Here is a 20372-nt window from a genome sequence, read left to right as displayed (position 1 = left end):
TAAACTCGACATATATATTGCAGACTTCGATCGATAAAGGGTTTGCGAACCTTTACAACATTTAACGGACCAGGTTTATCTTTCTGGAGAGCTTTGTTAAGCTTCTAATGTAGAAATCGTTTTTATACAGGGTGATACATCTAATGTGGCACTTTAAATTATTTTATTCGAAATATTTCTTTACTGTATATCATTTCAATAATCATTTTTCCAATAAATTGTTTATATAATTTTATAGTTTAAGTTGATGAATAATCGATGTGCTAAAAATTTAATAAAATTTAGAGTTCTGATCATTTAAATATTGAATTTTATTTGCAATAATTGTTTAGTGATGGAATGTTTTTACGTACCCAATAAGATTATTCTATTTTTAATAATTTGTATCATATATATTTTTAGATAAATTTTGAGTTTTTAAAAAGCATGTTATATTTAAAAAAACTTGTATATTTTTAATCAAACAAAGGATACTCGGTTTTGATGGAGAGTTTATAAATGTACATGTGTATAAATTTTAATCAAATATACTTTTTAACTTTCTTAGATAAAGGGCCTAAGGGTGAAAAAGGTGATAAAGGAGACAAAGGAGAGAGTGTTAGAGGACCACCAGGACCCCCTGGTCCACCTGGACAAGACGAGGTAAATAATTCTACCGTATTAATTAAACACACACGTCACATTATAATTCATTACTGTTATGAACATTCATATTTTTCTTATCAACAACTTTTACACAAACAAATATTAACCCTAAATTGATAGCCGTTTAATGATATTTAAATTGAATCTAAACTATAAAAATAAATAATTATTAATATGTAAACTAGCTTATACAATTTTTTGTATAAACTTTTGTACTTGTAAACAAATAACATTTGAAAAAAATCTTAATAGTTTTCGTAATTGAAAATAAGAAATCTTAAATCCATCCATGATGTTGTAAATATAGTGTGAAATGTATAGATAATACCAAAAAGCTGTTGTTAAAAAGAAAATTAGTTTTGGAAGACTTAGTGATAGAATATTAATTTAATTGATTGCTTTTTAGTACACATATGTGTACAAAGTTCCATAAATATTAAATTATTGTATATCCAGGTAAATTTTGAGATCTACGAAATCTGATACGATCTGATAACATAGAAGTACCGTAAAATGGTGCTGCTTATGGAACGTAAAATGCTCACATAAATACTTCATCGATACCACAATAAAAAATGACTGGTTAGTTGGAACACAGAACACAAGTATTAGCAAATATTTCACTTTGCTACTGTTTATATATATTTAATCAATACTGGGTAGTTTTAGTAAACTCAAAGCAAATATAAACTTGTTACATCATTTTATACACTTTTTCAAAAAAATTTCTAATTTTCATAATATACATTTTTGAAACGCCCTGTATGTATTTTACTAAAGAAAGAGTAACTGAAAGAAAGAATATACATGTATAAGCAATATTTATTATACATATACATAATATACATAATGTACGTACATGTAATTAATATTGTGTAGCTTTAGTAGAGTCAATTATTTTTGAAGCACCCTGTATACTGAGTAAAAGTGGCTCTATCACTAAAAGTTATATATTTATATAATATAAATAAATTCAATTAATACTTACAGGTAATTACACAGTTTAAAAAAACTGAAAACTTGTAGAACAATAATTACTAGTCAGCTAAAATAAAAATAAAAATTGTAAATCCAATTCACGTTGTCACTGCGCATCTCGTATGTTTCACTGCACGCAAGACATATAAACTTCCCCAAACGAATGTATAAATTATACGTGTCGAACCGTGTCATATACCGCATCATGTGTGTTATATTGAGCATATGTATCACCGCACAAGAAGATGTTCCATTAGCAATCCTTACACAAACCACTGAACTTCCACTCGCAATAGTTCAGTAGTCTATACACGTATAAAGGCAGACCGAATGCGTTGTGCATATTGCAGAACTACACATTTGAATCGGATTTCTCTTATAACTACGCGCCAACGCATTGTTTGGTACAAAAGAGTATCAGATGACACAAATACATGACTCAGAAATATTTAGTAATAAGAAAAGAATTATGAGAACGTGAAAAATTGCGGGAAATTGTACGAAGGTATTATTATGGAAACAAGTCTTATTATGGAACAATAGTTATGTAAGTGACTAAATAAAGTCTGACAAGCTGTTTTTGAAACCACAGCGGATATTGACTTTTTCTTTAAAGTGAAAAAGGGATAATTGTTTGACGATAATTAAAAGAACAAAGCGGAATTTAATTGATTTTCCTTTTAAAATCAATTAATATAGTGATTCTCATTTCTCATTGTTTTTCAAATATTTTATGGAAAAGTTTCTCCTTTTTTTATGGGTGATTTAATCCTTTTGTATGTATACTATAATATCAATAATATATTGATTTAAAATGGACTAAATATGGATAATTATATTACAAGGAAGATTCATTTAAATTTTATTGAAAGTGTTATTGTTACCTTTTTATTTTCTTATTATCCTGTTACGTACTTGAAGATGCATTAAATTGGAGTGACTAATTTTTTTACACTTGAGTAAGACAAATTTAGTTATACAAATAAAAATACAAAAATATAAAAATATCTATATTTGGTATTTACATTTATATAACAATACGTATATTGAATAATTATAAAATTTAAGCTTCCAGAAATTTAAAAATATGTGAACTTTTATAACTTGGAAATTCAAGTATTTAGGAATTTAAATTTCTGAAGAAATCTTAAGAAACATGTTTAAAATAAGAAATTATAACTTCACCAACTTAGCAGTTAAAATAAAAATAACAATGACTTCTCTTAGGAATGACGTTTGATAAAAAACTATACTGATCACTTAACATTCATTTGCATAGGATTAAACATAAATAAATTGTAAAATATCTACAATTATTATACCACAAAATTTGAAAATTCGGGATACTAGTAATAAAAATAAAGAGGCTATTCTAAATTGACCTGAACACTTACTTGTAGAGCAGGTTACTAAAGTGAACATCCATTTGTAATGAAGACCTGTAGAAATGGCTCATTATACTGGATATATCCATGTTCAAGCACATATTTCAGCAATAATAATTCAGTGGTGGTTGTGCACATGAAGCAAGCATGAATGCATTCCAATCCTGGATCATTCATTTATCTTGCTGGCCAAACTAGCAATTTAATTAGAACGTTGAAATATATTCTGATATAACATAGACATATTTTACATAAAAGCACATGTATAAACTTGACAGTTTTTTAATCCCTAAATTACCAATTAGATTGTTGAAATACTGTCAAAAAGAGAATAAGCAAAATCAATATTTCCTTTCGACTTAAAAACTTTATTACAATATTATCATCTTCTAAACTTGGAACTTATTATATGTAAAATTTTATGTTCCCTCCAAAATTTAATCAGTAAAGAAAATAAAAATAAAATAAAGATACATTTTAAATTTGAAAATACAGCATTTTTACAACAAACTTCAAAACTTTGTAATTTATAAATTTGCAAATTACCAAATGAGTATAAAAGTGGATATTGTGGTATACAATTAAACTCTTCAAATCTTCAACAAACTGTCCACATTTGATCCTGGTACTGAGCTCGCTTAGTCATGTCTAATATAATGCAGATATTGAGAGGTTAGAAATAATAAAAGTATTTGTTTGCATTTTTAAAACATCATTTATAAAAATACATATCAACTGCTTAAGTTACATTGCAACTTTTAATAATTCTGATTGTACTTACTTTGCATAACAAACACACAAACTGTCTTTTTTTAAATTACAAACTAATCGACATATTCAACCGACGTTAATTTGAAATTGTATCGAGAAGTTTGCGGCTAATACAACAGCATTACAGAACATATTTATGGCGGCAAATTTGAATTGTTGAAATGTAACCCACGTAAAAAGTAGCTTTTACGACATTCCCTATCTTTAAAAATTATCAGCACGTGGGTGTGTATCAGAATTGTATTTATCTTCCAATATATTCGGGCGGAGACGAAAAAATATCGTAACTCTCAAATTTGATAGGCATTTTTGATCAAATATCTGGGGAAGGAAATTGAAATATCACCATGTTTGTTGTATGTAGAGAAGTGACACTGTACTGACAAAAGTGAATGACAAACACGATAAAAATTGAATGAATAACTCGGAGGGTAACAAACAGTAATAAATCTTTAAAAAATAGGAAGTACAGTATACTTGATAAAAGGTGATAAATGTATAACTGTCTTTGACAATTCGTGTACGATTAACACTTTGCTACATCAATTCTGATGTATTATGTATATTTTTTTTTTTAATTATTTGTCGTCGTGTCAGCGACTATACAGGAAATATTTATTGTATCATCAAAATCTTTGTATTAATTATGTACGAAGTAAAAATAAAAATTGAGGATTGAGATCTTCAAATTTTTAATTGTTATTATTATTTTAAATTATTAGATATATTAAATTATTAATTATTAACATATTATGAAAATATTAAATTATTAATTATTCAAGTTTTAAGGGAATATTAAATTATTAATTAATAAAATATTAACAAAATGTTAAACTATTGATTATTAAATTCTTAAAAAAATTTAATTCTTAAATTCTTAAATTATTAAATAATTAACAAAATATTTAATATTTTTAATACTTTAAGTATTAATTATTGAATTATTACTAAAATATTAAATTATTAAAGAAATATAAGGATACGTATCCAGGTACTCAGTTGTCCACACAAAATGTAGGAAATTCATTTAACAACGTTAATATTGTTAATTTAATATACACAATTACACCTAAAATTTAATTCATAATATCATATACATTTACATATACCTTTAATAATATTCATTTCGATAAATTAATCTAAATGCTTCAGGGTCCACCGGGCAAGAAAGGAGAACCCGGAACATGCGCCTGCAACGCGACAGAACTGATGGCATCCTTTACAATGCCTAAAATGATCCAGGGACCGAAAGGAGAGCAAGGATTACCAGGACAAGAAGGGAAACAGGGACAGATGGGGTTGACGGTATTGATGCTTTGCAAATAAAGACAAAAAATTTCATGTGTCATTTTTGTCAAATAAAGAGTATTTCATGAACCAAATAATCCCTAACCCGTGTGCGTGATCGTGTTAATTTCACGGGAATGTTTTGTGGTGACACGATTTCTGAAACCAATACCTCGTCACGAATGCTTCCGGTTATGGTCGTTCGTCCGAGTAATTAATTCCGCTGAATTCTGCAGGGTGCTGCAGGACCACCTGGAGAGAGAGGACTCCAAGGACCGCAGGGCGCTAAAGGTGACAAAGGAGACATGGGAATACCGGGACCGGAAGGTCCTCAAGGACAAAAAGGCGAGCCGGGTCGTGACGGAGTGGCAGGGGAGAAAGGTGCTCAAGGACCACCAGGACCTCCGGGAAAGGGTGAATTCTCTGGTTATGATGTAAGTACGGATGCTCTTTTTTAATTAGTGTGATTATGTCTCTTTTATGAACCGTATGATATGTGCCTTATATGGTATAAAGCTGTTTCAAGCTTTTAAAAACGTTAATATAATTTCTATAGATATACATATAAAATTCTATCGCTGTATGTGTGAAGGTGTGTGTAATGTCGAATTGTTAAAAAAAATTCGATTGCCCTATTCAATAGCATATATTAATTATTAATTTAATCATTGTGTTGTAAATTATGGAGTACTTATAAATGATTTAATGATCAGGTCAAGTTACAGATTTGAATTTCATGCGCTACATTCAATATGGCGTATTAGACTTTGAGTAGTTAACAAGTTACAAGTTTCATTAACATTTTCAAAAAAATTAAGATACTTAATGTACGTACTCGTTAATGCATATACGTACTACTTTTTAAATTACATATAAAATAGCGAAATTTGATAAAAACTCTCACAGGAGTTAATGAACATGGAACCACAAATGAAAGTCATGTCAGTTTGAAAATTTAATGAAAATTACATGTACCTTGATTAACGTTCGTAATCTTTCCTTTTCGACAAAAACAATAAAAATGCGAATATTCTCAATGAATAATAAATGATATTTTTGCTATTTGAAAGGAAGCTTTGAATCATTTCATTCAAATCTTCTGTACTTTATGGAGAGTAAAATCCTTGACCGTTTTGTTTCAATTTTTCAGTCAGTGAAGCTGTAATTCTTTCACAAGCTGAATTCCTTGATATTTCCAGTTTATATAAAATTGCAATTCGTTTCCGAGAATCTCTTCATACAGTATTTATCCCGACGTACGATTTATGAAACCATTTTTGAGAAAGATACTTCCCATCCATTTTACTAATTTAGAATAGCTCGGTATATCCGCAGTTGTATTATTCAACTTTTAAAAATATGAATACCGAATGGAACAAAATGCAGATAAAAATGTCAAAAGTGTAGATTAAAATTGTGATGCAATAAATACTGCATGCATTTTATAACCTAACCGTGTTATAAAATGGGTCACAGGAGGACCAGTTCAAATAAAATGGCTGGTTACCAGATGCAGTAAACAATTATCGATTTCAGAACAAATAAAATCCGACACGATTTGATGACATAAATGTATAGCAAATAACCTAACTTTGCATGAGTAGAAAATTTAACGATGTATCAAAGTGTCAGTGATGCTTTTACACAAGTGATTCTTCTTCATTAATACATATAAGATGCCTGGTTTTTTGTTGGAGTAATGAATGAAGTTACATATAAATTGGTATATAAATTGGTATTTGTCTGTTGTTGAATATACAGGATTTTTATTGTTTATATTCTGAAATTGTTATAGATTTTTCAATTCATTAAATGTACTATGAGAAATGCAGTTAGCATTTTTTCAGCATCATAACTCCTCCAATTTTCTGATTTCCTAATTTTTATATTTTCAAATTTACAAATTCACAAATTCACAAATTCACAAATTCACAAATTCACAAATTCACAAATTTACAAATTTTTTAATTTACAAATCTGTAAATTTAAAAAATTACAAGTTTACAAATTTACTAATTTACAAATCTACAAATCTACAAATCTACAAATCTAAAAATTTACAAGTTTACAAATTTACTAATTTACAAATCTACAAATCTAAAAATTTACAAGTTTACAAGCTCACAAGTTTGACTATTATTATTGAACTATACTTAATCCCTAAACATACCGACGTATAATGCGCGGTACATTGAAATTAAAAATAAATGAACAAACGATCAAAAATAAATTAACATTCCAATTAATCCATTAATCTTGCAAAACTCATATTTCAAGAAAACCACTTCAACCCTGAAATAACGAGGTAGTAAAACGGTCGAGCGCTTTGGCAATTTTAGTGGCAAAGAAAATTCCCCAAAACGAATCGTTCACCCCGTCGAAAGATACGTAATCGAAGTTCATCTATTTCCTCGCAAAATCCTTCAATTACAATTCCGAAGCGTTCCAGCACGATAACGGAATTTACAACCTCCTTTAACCATCTTCAACCTCAAACGTATATTCGTCCACGAAACTATCCCGATCGTGTACGAGTTCCCGTTAAACAAACGAGAATATTAACCACCCCGTAGGGTTTCTAACCTACGAAACGTTCATAACATTAATTCCGATCATTCTCGCAAACTCGTTGAAAATTTCCTCGTTTCCTTTGTCCGCTATAATATATCCTTGCGGTGCAAACGAGTCGTTTCCTGGTCGATCCGTGAAATTCCCCACAGCTCCATAAAATTGACGAAATCCCAAAATGCTTGCCAGCCAACCAAAACGATCCGGCGTGTTCCTTTTTACGGCAGCATCTCTCGTTTGTCTCTCGGCGGGGCATGCAGGAGCAACAAGAAATTCGTTGAATGGAAATGGAACACGATATCACCCCGCAGGGAATAAGTAACCGTGCACGTAATAAAGGTGGAGTTGTACGTCCAACTCTTGCCTTCTGTCCCATTCTTTCGCCGCCCCTTTTTGTCCATCCAGTCTTTTCTCGCGTACCTTCCCATTGCGCTTTTCCACGTTTAAAGTAACAAGAAACTGCGGCTGTGTATGCGTCTGTGTGCTAACGTCCCACCTTCGGATACATATCGGTGGCTGACCCATTTCGCTCGGAGGTCAACATGAAAATTAAATAGGCTGCGAAATGTGGCTGATGTTCTGCTGAAAAATGAACGTGCATTTTAATATTTCGCCGGTGGTACATGTTTCGGACGCTGAAATGGAGTTACGCGAAATTTCGGGATTTTCACTTCAGATCCTTGTAATCGAAATGATAATCGAAATTTTATTATTATTGTTACAAATGTTTGTCTTATAATATTAAGTCCTAACTGCTGCCCTATCTTATTACTGAAGACCTTATTGCTAAAAACTTGTACTAAGGTCTAATCCTCTTAGTGTAATATGCATTCTAGGACCTATGACTAGAATTTTAACAACGATTGAATTTTGGGTTCAATTTTATTTGTAATCTGCACAACGTCCTTAACATTTTAATATTCTAATACTGCAATCAGCTCTGAGTTTTATCGAAAGAGTCACAGCATTATTCATCTCCTTGAATGAACAATTTTTTATCGTAACTATAATACAAAGTAGAGAACAGAGTAGTTAGAGAACAAAGAGAACATAGAAGTAAATTCAGTCTTTCCTTCCTTCCTTAATTTTCGTGAAATTAATTTATATCTGTCCTACCATGAAACTTATATTAATACTGATGTTACAGCAAATAAATTTTCATCTTGAAGTGCAGTTATTTTCTTAGTTGTTTCGGTTATGAAGAAAAATACGAGGAGTTTCCGCGTACGTACATGTAATTGTTACTATTAAAGCCACACTTAGACAAGAGCTCAGAAGTCAAGCAATGGCTCCAGACATTGTTGAGAAAAGGCCACTGAAAACACAAGAGGCGGTCTAGAAATTCCTTTCCGGGTGTATGGAAACTTTACTACTTGAGAATCTACCTTAGAAACATCTGGAATTTATTATGTCACTGAGAAGTAAAAGTTATGAACATGGCTGTAGATAAATGGAGATTTTATAAATTCTTGAACTTTCCATTAAAGTGGTTTCCGAGTGCCGTTATATCGTATAATGTTAAAATGAGTTCTGCTCTTTAGAAGTCGCGGTCTTCGAAATTTTAATGTTTGAATTATGGAAATGTAAGATATTCGAACTTTCTAATTCTTTATTTTCAAACTCCAATATTTGTAGGGTATCAAATTTCAAGTTTTAAGGATATGGAAGTTTAGAAAGTCAACAATACAAAATTTTTAAAATTCTTACTCAATTTCTAAATTTCTGAATTCTTAGATCGTCAAATTTCCATATTCCCAAATTACTATACACGCATTCCAAAATACTCACATTCCCAAATTCACAAAATTTTACATTTCTAAGATTCTATATTACCACATTCCCAAATTCACAAAATTTTACATACTTAAATTCTTGCATTTCCACACTTCCAAATTAACACATTCTCATATTCTCACATTCCTACATTCCTACATTCTCACATTTCTACATTCCCACATTTCACACTCCTACATTCTCACAATCCCTCATTCCCACATTCCTAAATTCTCAAAATTTTACATTCCCAAATTCTCGCATTCCCGCACTCCCAAATTATCACATTTCCACATTCCTATATTCCGAAATTTCCACATTCCCAACGTCCCATATTCCCACATTCTCACATTCCCTCACTCCCAATATATCACATTCCCACATTCCGAAATTTCCACAATCCCAAATTCTCGTATACCCTCGCTCCCAATTTGTCACATTCCCAGATTCCGAAATTTCCACAATCCCAAATTCTCACATAACTTCACTCCCAATTTGTCACATTACCACATTCCAAAATTTCCACATTCCCTCACTTCCTATTTGTCACATTCCAAAATTTCTATATTCCCAATGTCTCATATTCCCAAATTCTCACATTCCGACACTACCAAGTTATCAGATTCTCACATTCTTACATTCTCACATTCCTACATTCTCATATTCCTACATTCTCACATTTCTATATTCTCGCATTCCTACATTCTCATGTTCCTACATTTTTACACTGCTACATTCTCACATTGCTACATTCTCACGTTCCTACATTCTCACGTTCCTACATTCTCACATTCCTACATTCCATATTCCACATTTCCACATTTCCACATTTCCATATTTCCACATTTCCACATTTCCACATTCTCACATTCCCTCATTGTCACATTCTCTCATTCCCACATTCCCAGAATCCTAAATTCTTACATTCTTATATACTCCAATTTCTAATTTCCTAAATCCCCTAATTCTCAAATTTTCAAAATACTATTGTATAGTAAACATTATCCAGCAGCTGAAAACGCAAAAGATTCATATTCCCACATTCCCAAAATCCTAAATTCCTAAATTCTTATATTTCCAATGTCTAATTTTCTAAATCCTCTAATTCTCAATTTTTCGAAATACTATTGTGTAATAAACATTATTCTGCAGAACACAAAGCAAAAAATTCGTCTCTCAGTACATAGCAATATTTAAAATTTATAGAAACACGACAGTAACAGAAAATGGACCCTTTCGAAATAAAGCTCACACAGGAATGTTGCTCTCTTTGAGGCGCAAGCTGGATCGTGAAACATAAGCCAGCAAAGGTCAAAGAAAATAATCCATGACCGAGAAATTTCATTGTGTGGAAGGTTGAACAAACATGAACGAGAGAGGATGAATAGAGGGTAAATTTCATCTAACGACGACGACTCAATGAAATTATTATCGCGATAGTCTGCGGAAGTGGCACGATTTTCCGTACTTTTCCGTGGTTTTAAAGTGCTCGGGAGCGAACAAAGCTCTTTCCAGCTTCCGATGTTTCAACAATTAGCAGGCGAGGCCAGACCTCTCGTTTTGTTCTCGTAACATTTGGAAGTGTGCCACGACGAATGGAATAAAGAAGAAACAAACTGAACGTAACGAAATGATTTTTTCGAGAATACAGCACTGCACTGAAGTTAAACGATGCATTAGGTGTGTGCAAAAGTAATTGCCATTTTCTTGTCGCAAATTGATATTGATTTAGGGGAATTGCTGGGTTGATGAATGTAGGCGAATGTAATGACCGTTTTCTTATCGCAGATTGGTATTGATTTGACGAAATTGGTGAAATAACCTCTTGTGCTTTCTGAACAATTTTCATGCAGTTTAAGTAAAAGCTCCTTTAAGTAATGCTAGGAGGAAAGTGCAAGAAGGTAATTGACTACTGAGAGATGTGTTGGGTAATTTCGTACGAGGTGTTGATTGTGGAGCTTTGACATTCTGGTTTAGGAAGTAGTTAGTTTGATGAATTTCGGGGTTTTTGAGTTTTTAAGTTTTCGAGTTCTAATGTTTTTCAAGTTTCGAGGTCCTTTTACAAATTATTCAGATTTTTAGTTTGTAGGCTATCAGACTTCTGAAAATTTATTAGTTTTCAAGTTTCTATATTTATAAGTTTTTCAATTTTTTTAGTTTTTGAATTCTCTTGTTTTTGAATTCTTTTAATTTTCGGATATTCTAATTTTTCAATTTTTTTTCAATTACTAAAGATATTAAATTTGCAAATTTTTTAGTTTCTACAAATTGTCAAATTTCTAAATTTCTATATTCCTAAATTTCCAAAATTCTAAATTTTCAAATTTCCAAAATTCTAAAATTCTAAAATTCTAAAATTCTAAAATTCTAAAATTCTAAAATTCTAAAATTCTAAAATTCTAAAATTCTAAAATTCTAAAATTCTAAAATTCTAAAATTCTAAAATTCTAATATTCTAAATTTTCGAATTTCTAAATTTCTAAAATTCCAAAATTCTAAATTTTCAGAATTCCAAAATTCCAAAATTCCAAAATTCCAAAATTCTAAATTTCCAAAATTCTAAAATTCTAAAATTCCAAAATTCTAAATTTCCAAAATTCTAAAATTCCAAAATTCCAAAATTTCAAAGTTCTTTATTTCTAAATTTCTTCATTTCTAAGTTTGCGTATTTCCAAATATCAACATTTATGATTAAATAAAAATAGCATTAATTGTGAAGTTTAATGATTTGAACTTTTAATTTGATAATTGACTCTTTTGATGATTTAAATTTTTGATTTGATTGTTTTAATTAATAATCTCAATTTTCAAGTGTGATTTTCATTTTTTTCACAGGTTTAAAACAATAATTGTAATTTTAAATTTGAATGATTTTAATATTATATATATAATTAAATAATTTTCACTTTTGATGATTTAAATAGTATATTTGATCATTCCTAATTTGAATAAAATGCATTTTTAATTTGATTGTTTTGATCAATAATCTTTACCCTCAATTTTGATCATTTTAACTTGTATCAATTATGAAATTAATAACTATAATTCAAAATTTTCATGATTTAAATTTGCAATTTCATAATGTTAATAAACAGTCTCAATTTTGAATTTAGATCATTTTTATTAGTGATTGAAATTGATAATTTTACGTTTGAATTGCATTAATTTAAATTTTTTAAATTGTTAAGTAATTCATATAGAAAAAATTCAACATTGATACTGAATTACTAAAATCGATAAGTAATTCATATAGAAACTCATTCATAAAGTATAGGTTAATCGAATTATAACAGAAACATAAAAATTGTTCATTTACCAAAAACCGAAAGTGTAAAATTGTCATCACTGATAAACCACTGTCACAGCAGAAAAGTTTCTCACTATCAGTTCCCTAGTTTTATTTTCTACGTGAATTCGAACAGTTCACGTTTTGTAGATTTATCGCAGTAATAATGTAACTGTCGCAGAATTTAGTTAATAACCGCAAGGTAAAAATAAGAACTAGAAGCAGATTTATTACAGTGGCTGCGATGAATTATACTTACAAAAGTTGAGCTATTCATAATTTGGAACGCGCCATACTCGGCAGATAATTCTTGAATTTACTACATCTAATTATGCGAATTTTAAATAAAATTCTACTAATTTCATTCACGTTATACACGTATCTTTTATATTATTAAAATTTCATTACCTATTCTTTGTTTTATACAAATACTCATCCTTCTTACAACTTTTATCTAAATTCTGTAATATTTCTATTTTTATAATAAAAAATTGCAAATATATTATTTCATATAATGTTACAAGATTTAATCTCTATCTTTTAATAAAAACTACAGTCTACAAATTATATTTCATATAAAATTAATAAAAGTTTTATTTCATCAAATTTCATTAAATTTTTTATTTCATCTTACAAATTGTTTTTATAAAAATTTAATAGACATTTTATAGAAACTTCAACTTCATTCAATTTCAATTATTAAAATGCAAAGATTTGTTACTAAAAATTATTGAAACAGCTACTTAATTTCAAAATAAATTTGCTTTTTCAAAAGGTTCCATTACTCAAAAATTCATTGGCCTGCCAAACAAAGCACTGTCCAAATTTAATCTTCACTGCTTCATAACGCACATGTTTACTTTCTCTAACGCAAGATTAATGAAACCGTTTAACAGAATTTTTGTAAACAGAAATGAAAATTTATTTGACGTCAACACATCGCGTTTCCTTTAGTTCGAATCAATTTCTTTATTAGATTGATTATTATTGATATACTGATTATTATTGACAGAGCTTTTATGTTACATTTATGACTATTTCATATTTTATTCACATTTCATTTACACCTACTTATATGAAAATAATTATATTTCATATATAATGTACAATTTACATTTTTAACAAAATATTTTACATTATTAAAAATATATTTAAATAAAATATCGGCAAATTAATAAACCGATAACAATTTAACCATTTAACAAGTATCAAATCAGAAGATACTTGATAAATGTAAATAAGATGAACATCTCTTAATATATCGACGTATGGCTACATTTTACAAACACACTCAGGATTCCATCTTGCGATTAACGTATATAAATAATATCGTGGCATTTCAATTAATTAGACGTTGTAATATTGCACGATGCACGGATAACATCACTCAGGAACTTAAGGAAAATCACCCTTTGAACCCTCCTTTTCCCCGAACCGACCTCCCTAGAGGATTTCGCGACCTTGTAGGGACTTCAAGAATCCCCGACAGACGAAGTATTTCGCTTTAACCTCGAGTGTTATCTTACGTGACCTGGTACCGGTTCATACTCTAACATACAGCAGTCCGATTTCCCCTGAGAATACAGAAACCAATTTCTAGGCTGTACCAACTAGGTACAGACAGGTGAGTGACTCGTCAAGGAAAGTTGTTTGGAAGAACTAGTTTTTGAAACAAGTCGGATTGAAGGGAAGTATTTTGGCCAGGCTAGAAACAACATCCACTTCCCTGGTAAATTGCATTTTATTTGCCTGGGTAATTTTGATTTTCTGCAGGGAGGTTAGGTTTGAAGGAAATGGAGGCATTTGTGGAGAGAAGGTTATGTAAGCTCATATGATATGTGATATAAAAAGTATTACATGTTGTGTGAAAATTTTTATGACATATATTATTCAAGGTTATATAAGGTTATACGATATATTATTCAAGGTTATATAAGATCATATGACATATGATATGCAAGGTTATATGAGGTCATACGACATATGATATGCAAGGTTATATGAGGTGATACGACATGTGATATGCAAGGTTATATAAGATCATACGACATATGATATGCAAGGTTATATAAGGTTATATCACACATGATATGAAGGATTTTATAATATACACATATGTATAAGTTTATATGTTATATGTTATGCAAGGTTGTATAATATATGATATACAAGATTATTAATATATGTTATACACAATTATATCTCACATGTTATTCAAGGTTGTATAATATGTGATATAAAAGATTATTAAGATATGCTGTACACGATTATATCTCATATGTTATTGAAGATTATATAACATATGTTATACAAACTGATATAGCATACATTCTTGTACATGGTTGTATCATGTTTGTTATACAGGGTTATATGACACATGTTGTTCATGGTTATATGTATAATATATTTTGTAAAAAATTATATAGCATATGTTGTATACTATTATTATAACATATTATACAAGGTCGTATATCATGGGTTATGAAATATTATTTTACATATGATATGTAATATTTTACAGCACATGTTATTCCATTATATCATATGTTATACAAAGTTACATAACATAATACATGCTATACAGGGGTATATAAAGCGCAATGTAAAAGATTATATAAAATTTATTATACAATATTAAGTAACATATTATTAAAAGTATAAAATATATAGTAAAATATAGTAAAAATACAATTATAAAATAGATTATAACTCATTATATTTCAAATAAATATCAAAAGATACATTTATTCGAACCTTTTCATTATTTCAAAATGTTGTTATGTTTTTCACATGCACATGTATTCATGTTTCCTTTAATTCTGTTTCATAATTATAATTTTAATACACGACCAATATTGTATTTTCTTTCACATGTGTAGATGTATCTTCATAAATATTCAAATTTTTACAGCAATTTTATAATTATTAATGTTCGGAAAGCATCCTCAGGTTTCAGTTTAATTCGCATATTATGCATGTATTACATTTATACGCTAGAAATTAATTAAACGTAAACATATTTTACGATGTGAATACGTTCGACATGAAAACTGGGATTAAAATCATAAGAGGCGAGAATTAATATATGCAATCCTGGAACGTGATACTTTTAAGATAAAACTGAATGCATTACGTAATATGGGTGCAAGATTTACGGTAAAAGTGTAGTAAATCTTTTTATAATACTGTATTGTTATTTAATTTAAACAGCTCAACAAAATATAACAAATAATATGTTACATAAAAAATAATAAATAATATGTCTAATTTTAACCCTCGAATGAGTCACTAAAAAAATGTTACAGATCGATAATTGATTATTTTTTATACAGATATAATTTTCGTATCAGAAGTTTCACTACGCAAGATTTAAATCTAATTTTTTCATATAAAATGTTTAATAATTTTTATAATATACGTTTTAATGTAATATTCATAATTTATATTATATTATAATATATGTGTTGTTATATTATAATCTATGACTTAACCTAACCTTAAATAACCTTACACGCACAATTATAACAAGTGTCCACTACCATAGTATACAAGCAATTCAGTTAACAAATATCAAATAAAAAAGAGAAAGAATAATTATAAAAGATAATTTAGTAAAATAATATATTAAACTGTTCATAACGCGATAATTAATAACAACTGTTTCCAAATTGTTAGCAATATGCCCGTCCCATCAAACACTCAAACTAATCAAACTGAGAACAATGCTTAATATTACGCATGAAAAGGTGAGAATTACTATCTGTAATATTCGTTACGTGATGTTAGAGCAACGCTATAAATTAACTTGCCAGTAACGCAGTAACAGGTAGTTCGAAATGATGAGATTTAGTATGAATAACGCGAAATTGCATCGCTCCACACGATGAGTTGGCTATAAATGAACCGGCAGAAAGTAAAGTGCAATGATTATCTCTATCAAGAGTTGTTAACAACAATTTTACCTGAACATTACGGAAAGTTAAAGTTAAAGTATGGTGCATTACGAGAGGCAAAATATAAACGGATTAGTTTTAGCGAAGCGTAAAAGTTTTTATTTGGATGTAGGAAAATAAATTGCGATGCTGTTATTTGTAACAACATTGCAAATATTTAGGAATATTTTATTATAAAATATTTATTTTAAAGTAAAAAATTTAGTTAACTATCTGTATTATTTGATCTCAGTTGTCGCGTTATGAACAGTTTATTATATTATTTTACTGAATCGTCTTTTATGATTATTCTTTCTCTTTTTTATTCAATATTTGTTAACTGAAAAAATTTCTTGTATATTATGGTTGTGTGCAATTGTTATAATTGTACGTGCATGGTTATTTAAGGTTAGGTTAGGTTCTACCGATACTTTATTTGCAAATATTTATAAAGATAATAGTAATGAAAATGAACACACAAAAATGAATATATGTACACTGTAACTTATTATTATTAAAATTTAATTATTTATATTACTATAAGTGAAGTAATTGAAATATAAAATAGTTATGAATATTCATAAAATATTAAATAGTCGTACATGTAACATAAATAAAATATCAATGAAATAGAAAATAATTTTCCATACGTTATATGATTACTTATAATGATAGTAATCAGCAATAATATAATAGTGAGTACATACTTAATAATTACACATATTTATACAAGTAAAAACCACTACAATCTTTAATTCGAAATTATCATCATCAACTTCAATTTGAAATCTCTCAACAGTTGAGAGGTGTTCAAAATCCAGCCAATATGGCGGCGCTTAAGGATAAAATAAGGGGAACACAGAATGAAAGATGGCGAGATTTGATGGCAAGCTCCCTGCCGATAACCGAAGGAAGTCCACGAGTTTCAAATCTTCGAAAAGCTTCGAGATGTGTTCGCATGACGTACAAGGAAACGAACGTTGGCGTTGGTAAATTGACATCGAAAAGCTTTCGTGTGACGATAAAAAAGAGAGCAAAAGGGAGGTGAACGTTCGATTCGATTGCGGTTAACAGAAGCTGAGATCGGTAAGCGCTTGAATAAATAAGCGTCTATCGGCTGGAACGATTTGAAACATTAATTGACCGAATTAAATGCGCAAAGTGCGCTATTGATCCGAGCTTTTGGAACAGTATCAGTTTTAAAGGATTCTATGCGCTTTTTCCACCGCAATCCGCAGCCATTTCGAACTTCCTGCAAACGACTGCGCTACGATTAATTTTTGAACGTATGATCGGTTCGGACAAACCGCTATCGATATTTTATCAATGCCTATCTGTGATCGTACGTAGCGAACGCTCATATAGGGTATTTGACATTAGCGTTTCACTTTGAACTAGATAAATAGATTAACGATCACACTTCATCGGGATGACACATCTTTTACACTGAGACGTTCAAGACATCAGCCACTAAAAATCTTACAAAAAAGCTACTTGTTTTAACTTGGAAAAAATGATAAATAATCTTTGTGAGTTTTTACATATTTCTCGACTGAATTTGGTAAATTTAAACGTTGAATATGAACAAAAGTTCAGAAACATGAGAAAATTTTTAAAACGAATCTTGTAGAAAAATTCAAAATTTTTTTGGAATTTAAAAGGAGCTATTTTAGATGGACACTCTTGAAATGTAATAAATTTATATTTTCAACACAATTGACTTTGAATTCTGATTGTAATGTATATTATCGAAAGTATTAATAAATTTTTTTAATGTAAATGGTTTAAAGAATGTAATTATTATTCATATAAATATAAATATAAATATAATATTTTATTTAAAAAAATAAAGGCTACTTTTATTTTTAACGAAATACCGCTAACATGGAAATCTTAAGTACACTGTTATGTAAACAGGTATAAAAAAGAGTACAGCTTTTTCTCTTTTCATGTTTTTTATATGTTTACCATTTATGGGAAAACACAGGATAGTTATACCGTGAACATCCTTTACAAGAGATGAAGACATAAAAAGTTACGGAAAATCATCTATTTTTAAGAGAACCATTTCGTTTATCTGTGAAATAGAAAGAGAAATCTTATTTACGCTTTACCCACCTTATCTTCTTAACTCTTTACTGCGTGACCCTTTCTGGGGAAAAAATACATTAGGTGTAGGACGGTGAAATTACATTTGTGAACTTGTAAATTTGTGAATTTCTAGGTTTCTAAATTTGAAACTTAGCAAATTTATGCGTTTTTAAATTTGTAAATTTTCACGTTTCTAAATATCTTCGTTTCGAAATTTTTCCGTTACTACATTTTTACGTTCCTAAATTCGTGTTCTTAAATTACCGCGTTCCTAAATTCCTACGTTCCTAAATTTCTACTTTCTAATTTTCTACCTTCGTAAATTTTCACGTTTCTATATTTCTACGTGACTAAATTTCTACATTCCTATATTTTAGCATTCACAAATATCTGCGTTTCTAAATTTCTACGCTTGTTTTCCACGTTTCTATATTTCTTCGATCCTAAACTTTTACGTTTCTAAATATCTTTGTTCCTAAATTCTTGTGTTCCTAAATTCCTGCGTTCTTAAATTACTGCGTTCCTAAATTTCTACTTTCTAATTTTCTACCTTCGTAAATTTTTACGTTTCTATATTTCTATGTGACTAAATTTCTACATTACTAAATTTCAGCATTCACAAACATCTGCGTTTCTAAATTTCTACGATTGTTTTCCACGTTTCTAAATTCCTTCGATCTTAACCTTTTTTGTTTCTAAATTCTTGCGTTCTTAAATTCCTCCGTTTCTAAATTTCTGCATTCCTAAATTCCTGCGTTCTTAAATTTCTACATTTCTACATTTCTACATTTCTACATTTCTACATTTCTACATTTCTACATTTCTACATTTCTACATTTCTACATTTCTACATTTCTACATTTCTACATTTCTACATTCCTACATTTCTACATTTCTACATTTCTACATTTCTACATTTCTACATTTCTACATTTCTACATTTCTACATTTCTACATTCCTACATTTCTACATTTCTACATTTCTACATTTCTACATTTCTACATTTCTACATTTCTACATTTCTACATTCCTACATTTCTACATTTCTACATTTCTACATTTCTACATTTCTACATTTCTACATTTCTACATTTCTACATTTCTACATTTCTACATTTCTACATTTCTACATTTCTACATTTCTACATTTCTACATTTCTACATTTCTACATTTCTACATTTCTACATTTCTACATTTCTACATGTCTACATTTCTACATTTCTTATCTCCAAATTTCTCAATTTTTTAACCGACTTCGAAAAAGGAGGAGGTTACTCAATCCGATCAGTATATATTTTTTTTTCTTTTTTTTTTTTTCTTTTTTTCTATGTATGTTCGCGCATTACGCCTAGCTGGATGGACCGATCGGAATGAAACCTTTTGTATATGGAAGGTGCTGACGCCCCATTGGTACCATTATCAAAAAATTTTTCATTTTTTAATTGCAAAGTGTTGTTATTGCAAAAAAACCGGCAACTTTTGAAATAAACTTTTCTCGATCTTAGTGCGCTTTTAATATCTTATCACGGACATGATTCTGAACAATTTTGTTCATATACAAATTTCGCGGAAAGCTTTAGTTTTCGAGATATTAGCGAAAATTGTTGTTAACTTTTGAAACCAACTTCGAACGATTTTAATGTCCTTCTAATAC

The 20372-nt window shown here is 29.3% G+C and overlaps 1 protein-coding gene and 1 long non-coding RNA gene across 10 annotated transcripts in view; one reads left to right on the top strand and one right to left on the bottom strand.

Moving 5' to 3' along the window:
- LOC105663150 (uncharacterized) overlaps window positions 1-3932 on the bottom strand; it is a 34894-nt gene extending 30962 nt beyond the window's left edge. The window contains exons 1-3 of one of the 2 annotated variants that reach the window (XR_001096626.2): window positions 3790-3915; window positions 3555-3656; window positions 2702-3202 (exon numbers count right to left, since the gene is read on the bottom strand). This is a non-coding gene — a long non-coding RNA (uncharacterized LOC105663150). Of the gene's footprint in view, window positions 1-2701; window positions 3657-3789 lie in introns of those variants that run through there. The other variant, XR_013039971.1, reaches the window with a different exon arrangement.
- The window catches only part of Mp (collagen XV/XVIII-type protein multiplexin), a 582981-nt gene that overhangs the window by 534211 nt on the left and 28398 nt on the right, over window positions 1-20372 (top strand). For all 8 annotated transcript variants that reach the window (XM_076537426.1, XM_076537422.1, XM_076537424.1 and 5 more), the window contains 3 exons: window positions 548-642; window positions 4932-5084; window positions 5303-5500. In XM_076537426.1, the coding sequence (XP_076393541.1) occupies window positions 548-642; window positions 4932-5084; window positions 5303-5500 (446 nt within the window). The remainder of the gene's footprint in view (window positions 1-547; window positions 643-4931; window positions 5085-5302; window positions 5501-20372) is intronic.

Source organism: Megachile rotundata, chromosome 11, assembly GCF_050947335.1.
Source record: "Megachile rotundata isolate GNS110a chromosome 11, iyMegRotu1, whole genome shotgun sequence".
NCBI classification, from domain to species: domain Eukaryota; kingdom Metazoa; phylum Arthropoda; class Insecta; order Hymenoptera; family Megachilidae; genus Megachile; species Megachile rotundata.
The sequence above is the reverse complement of the archived record's forward strand: the minus strand, read 5'-3'. Positions and strand labels throughout refer to the sequence as shown.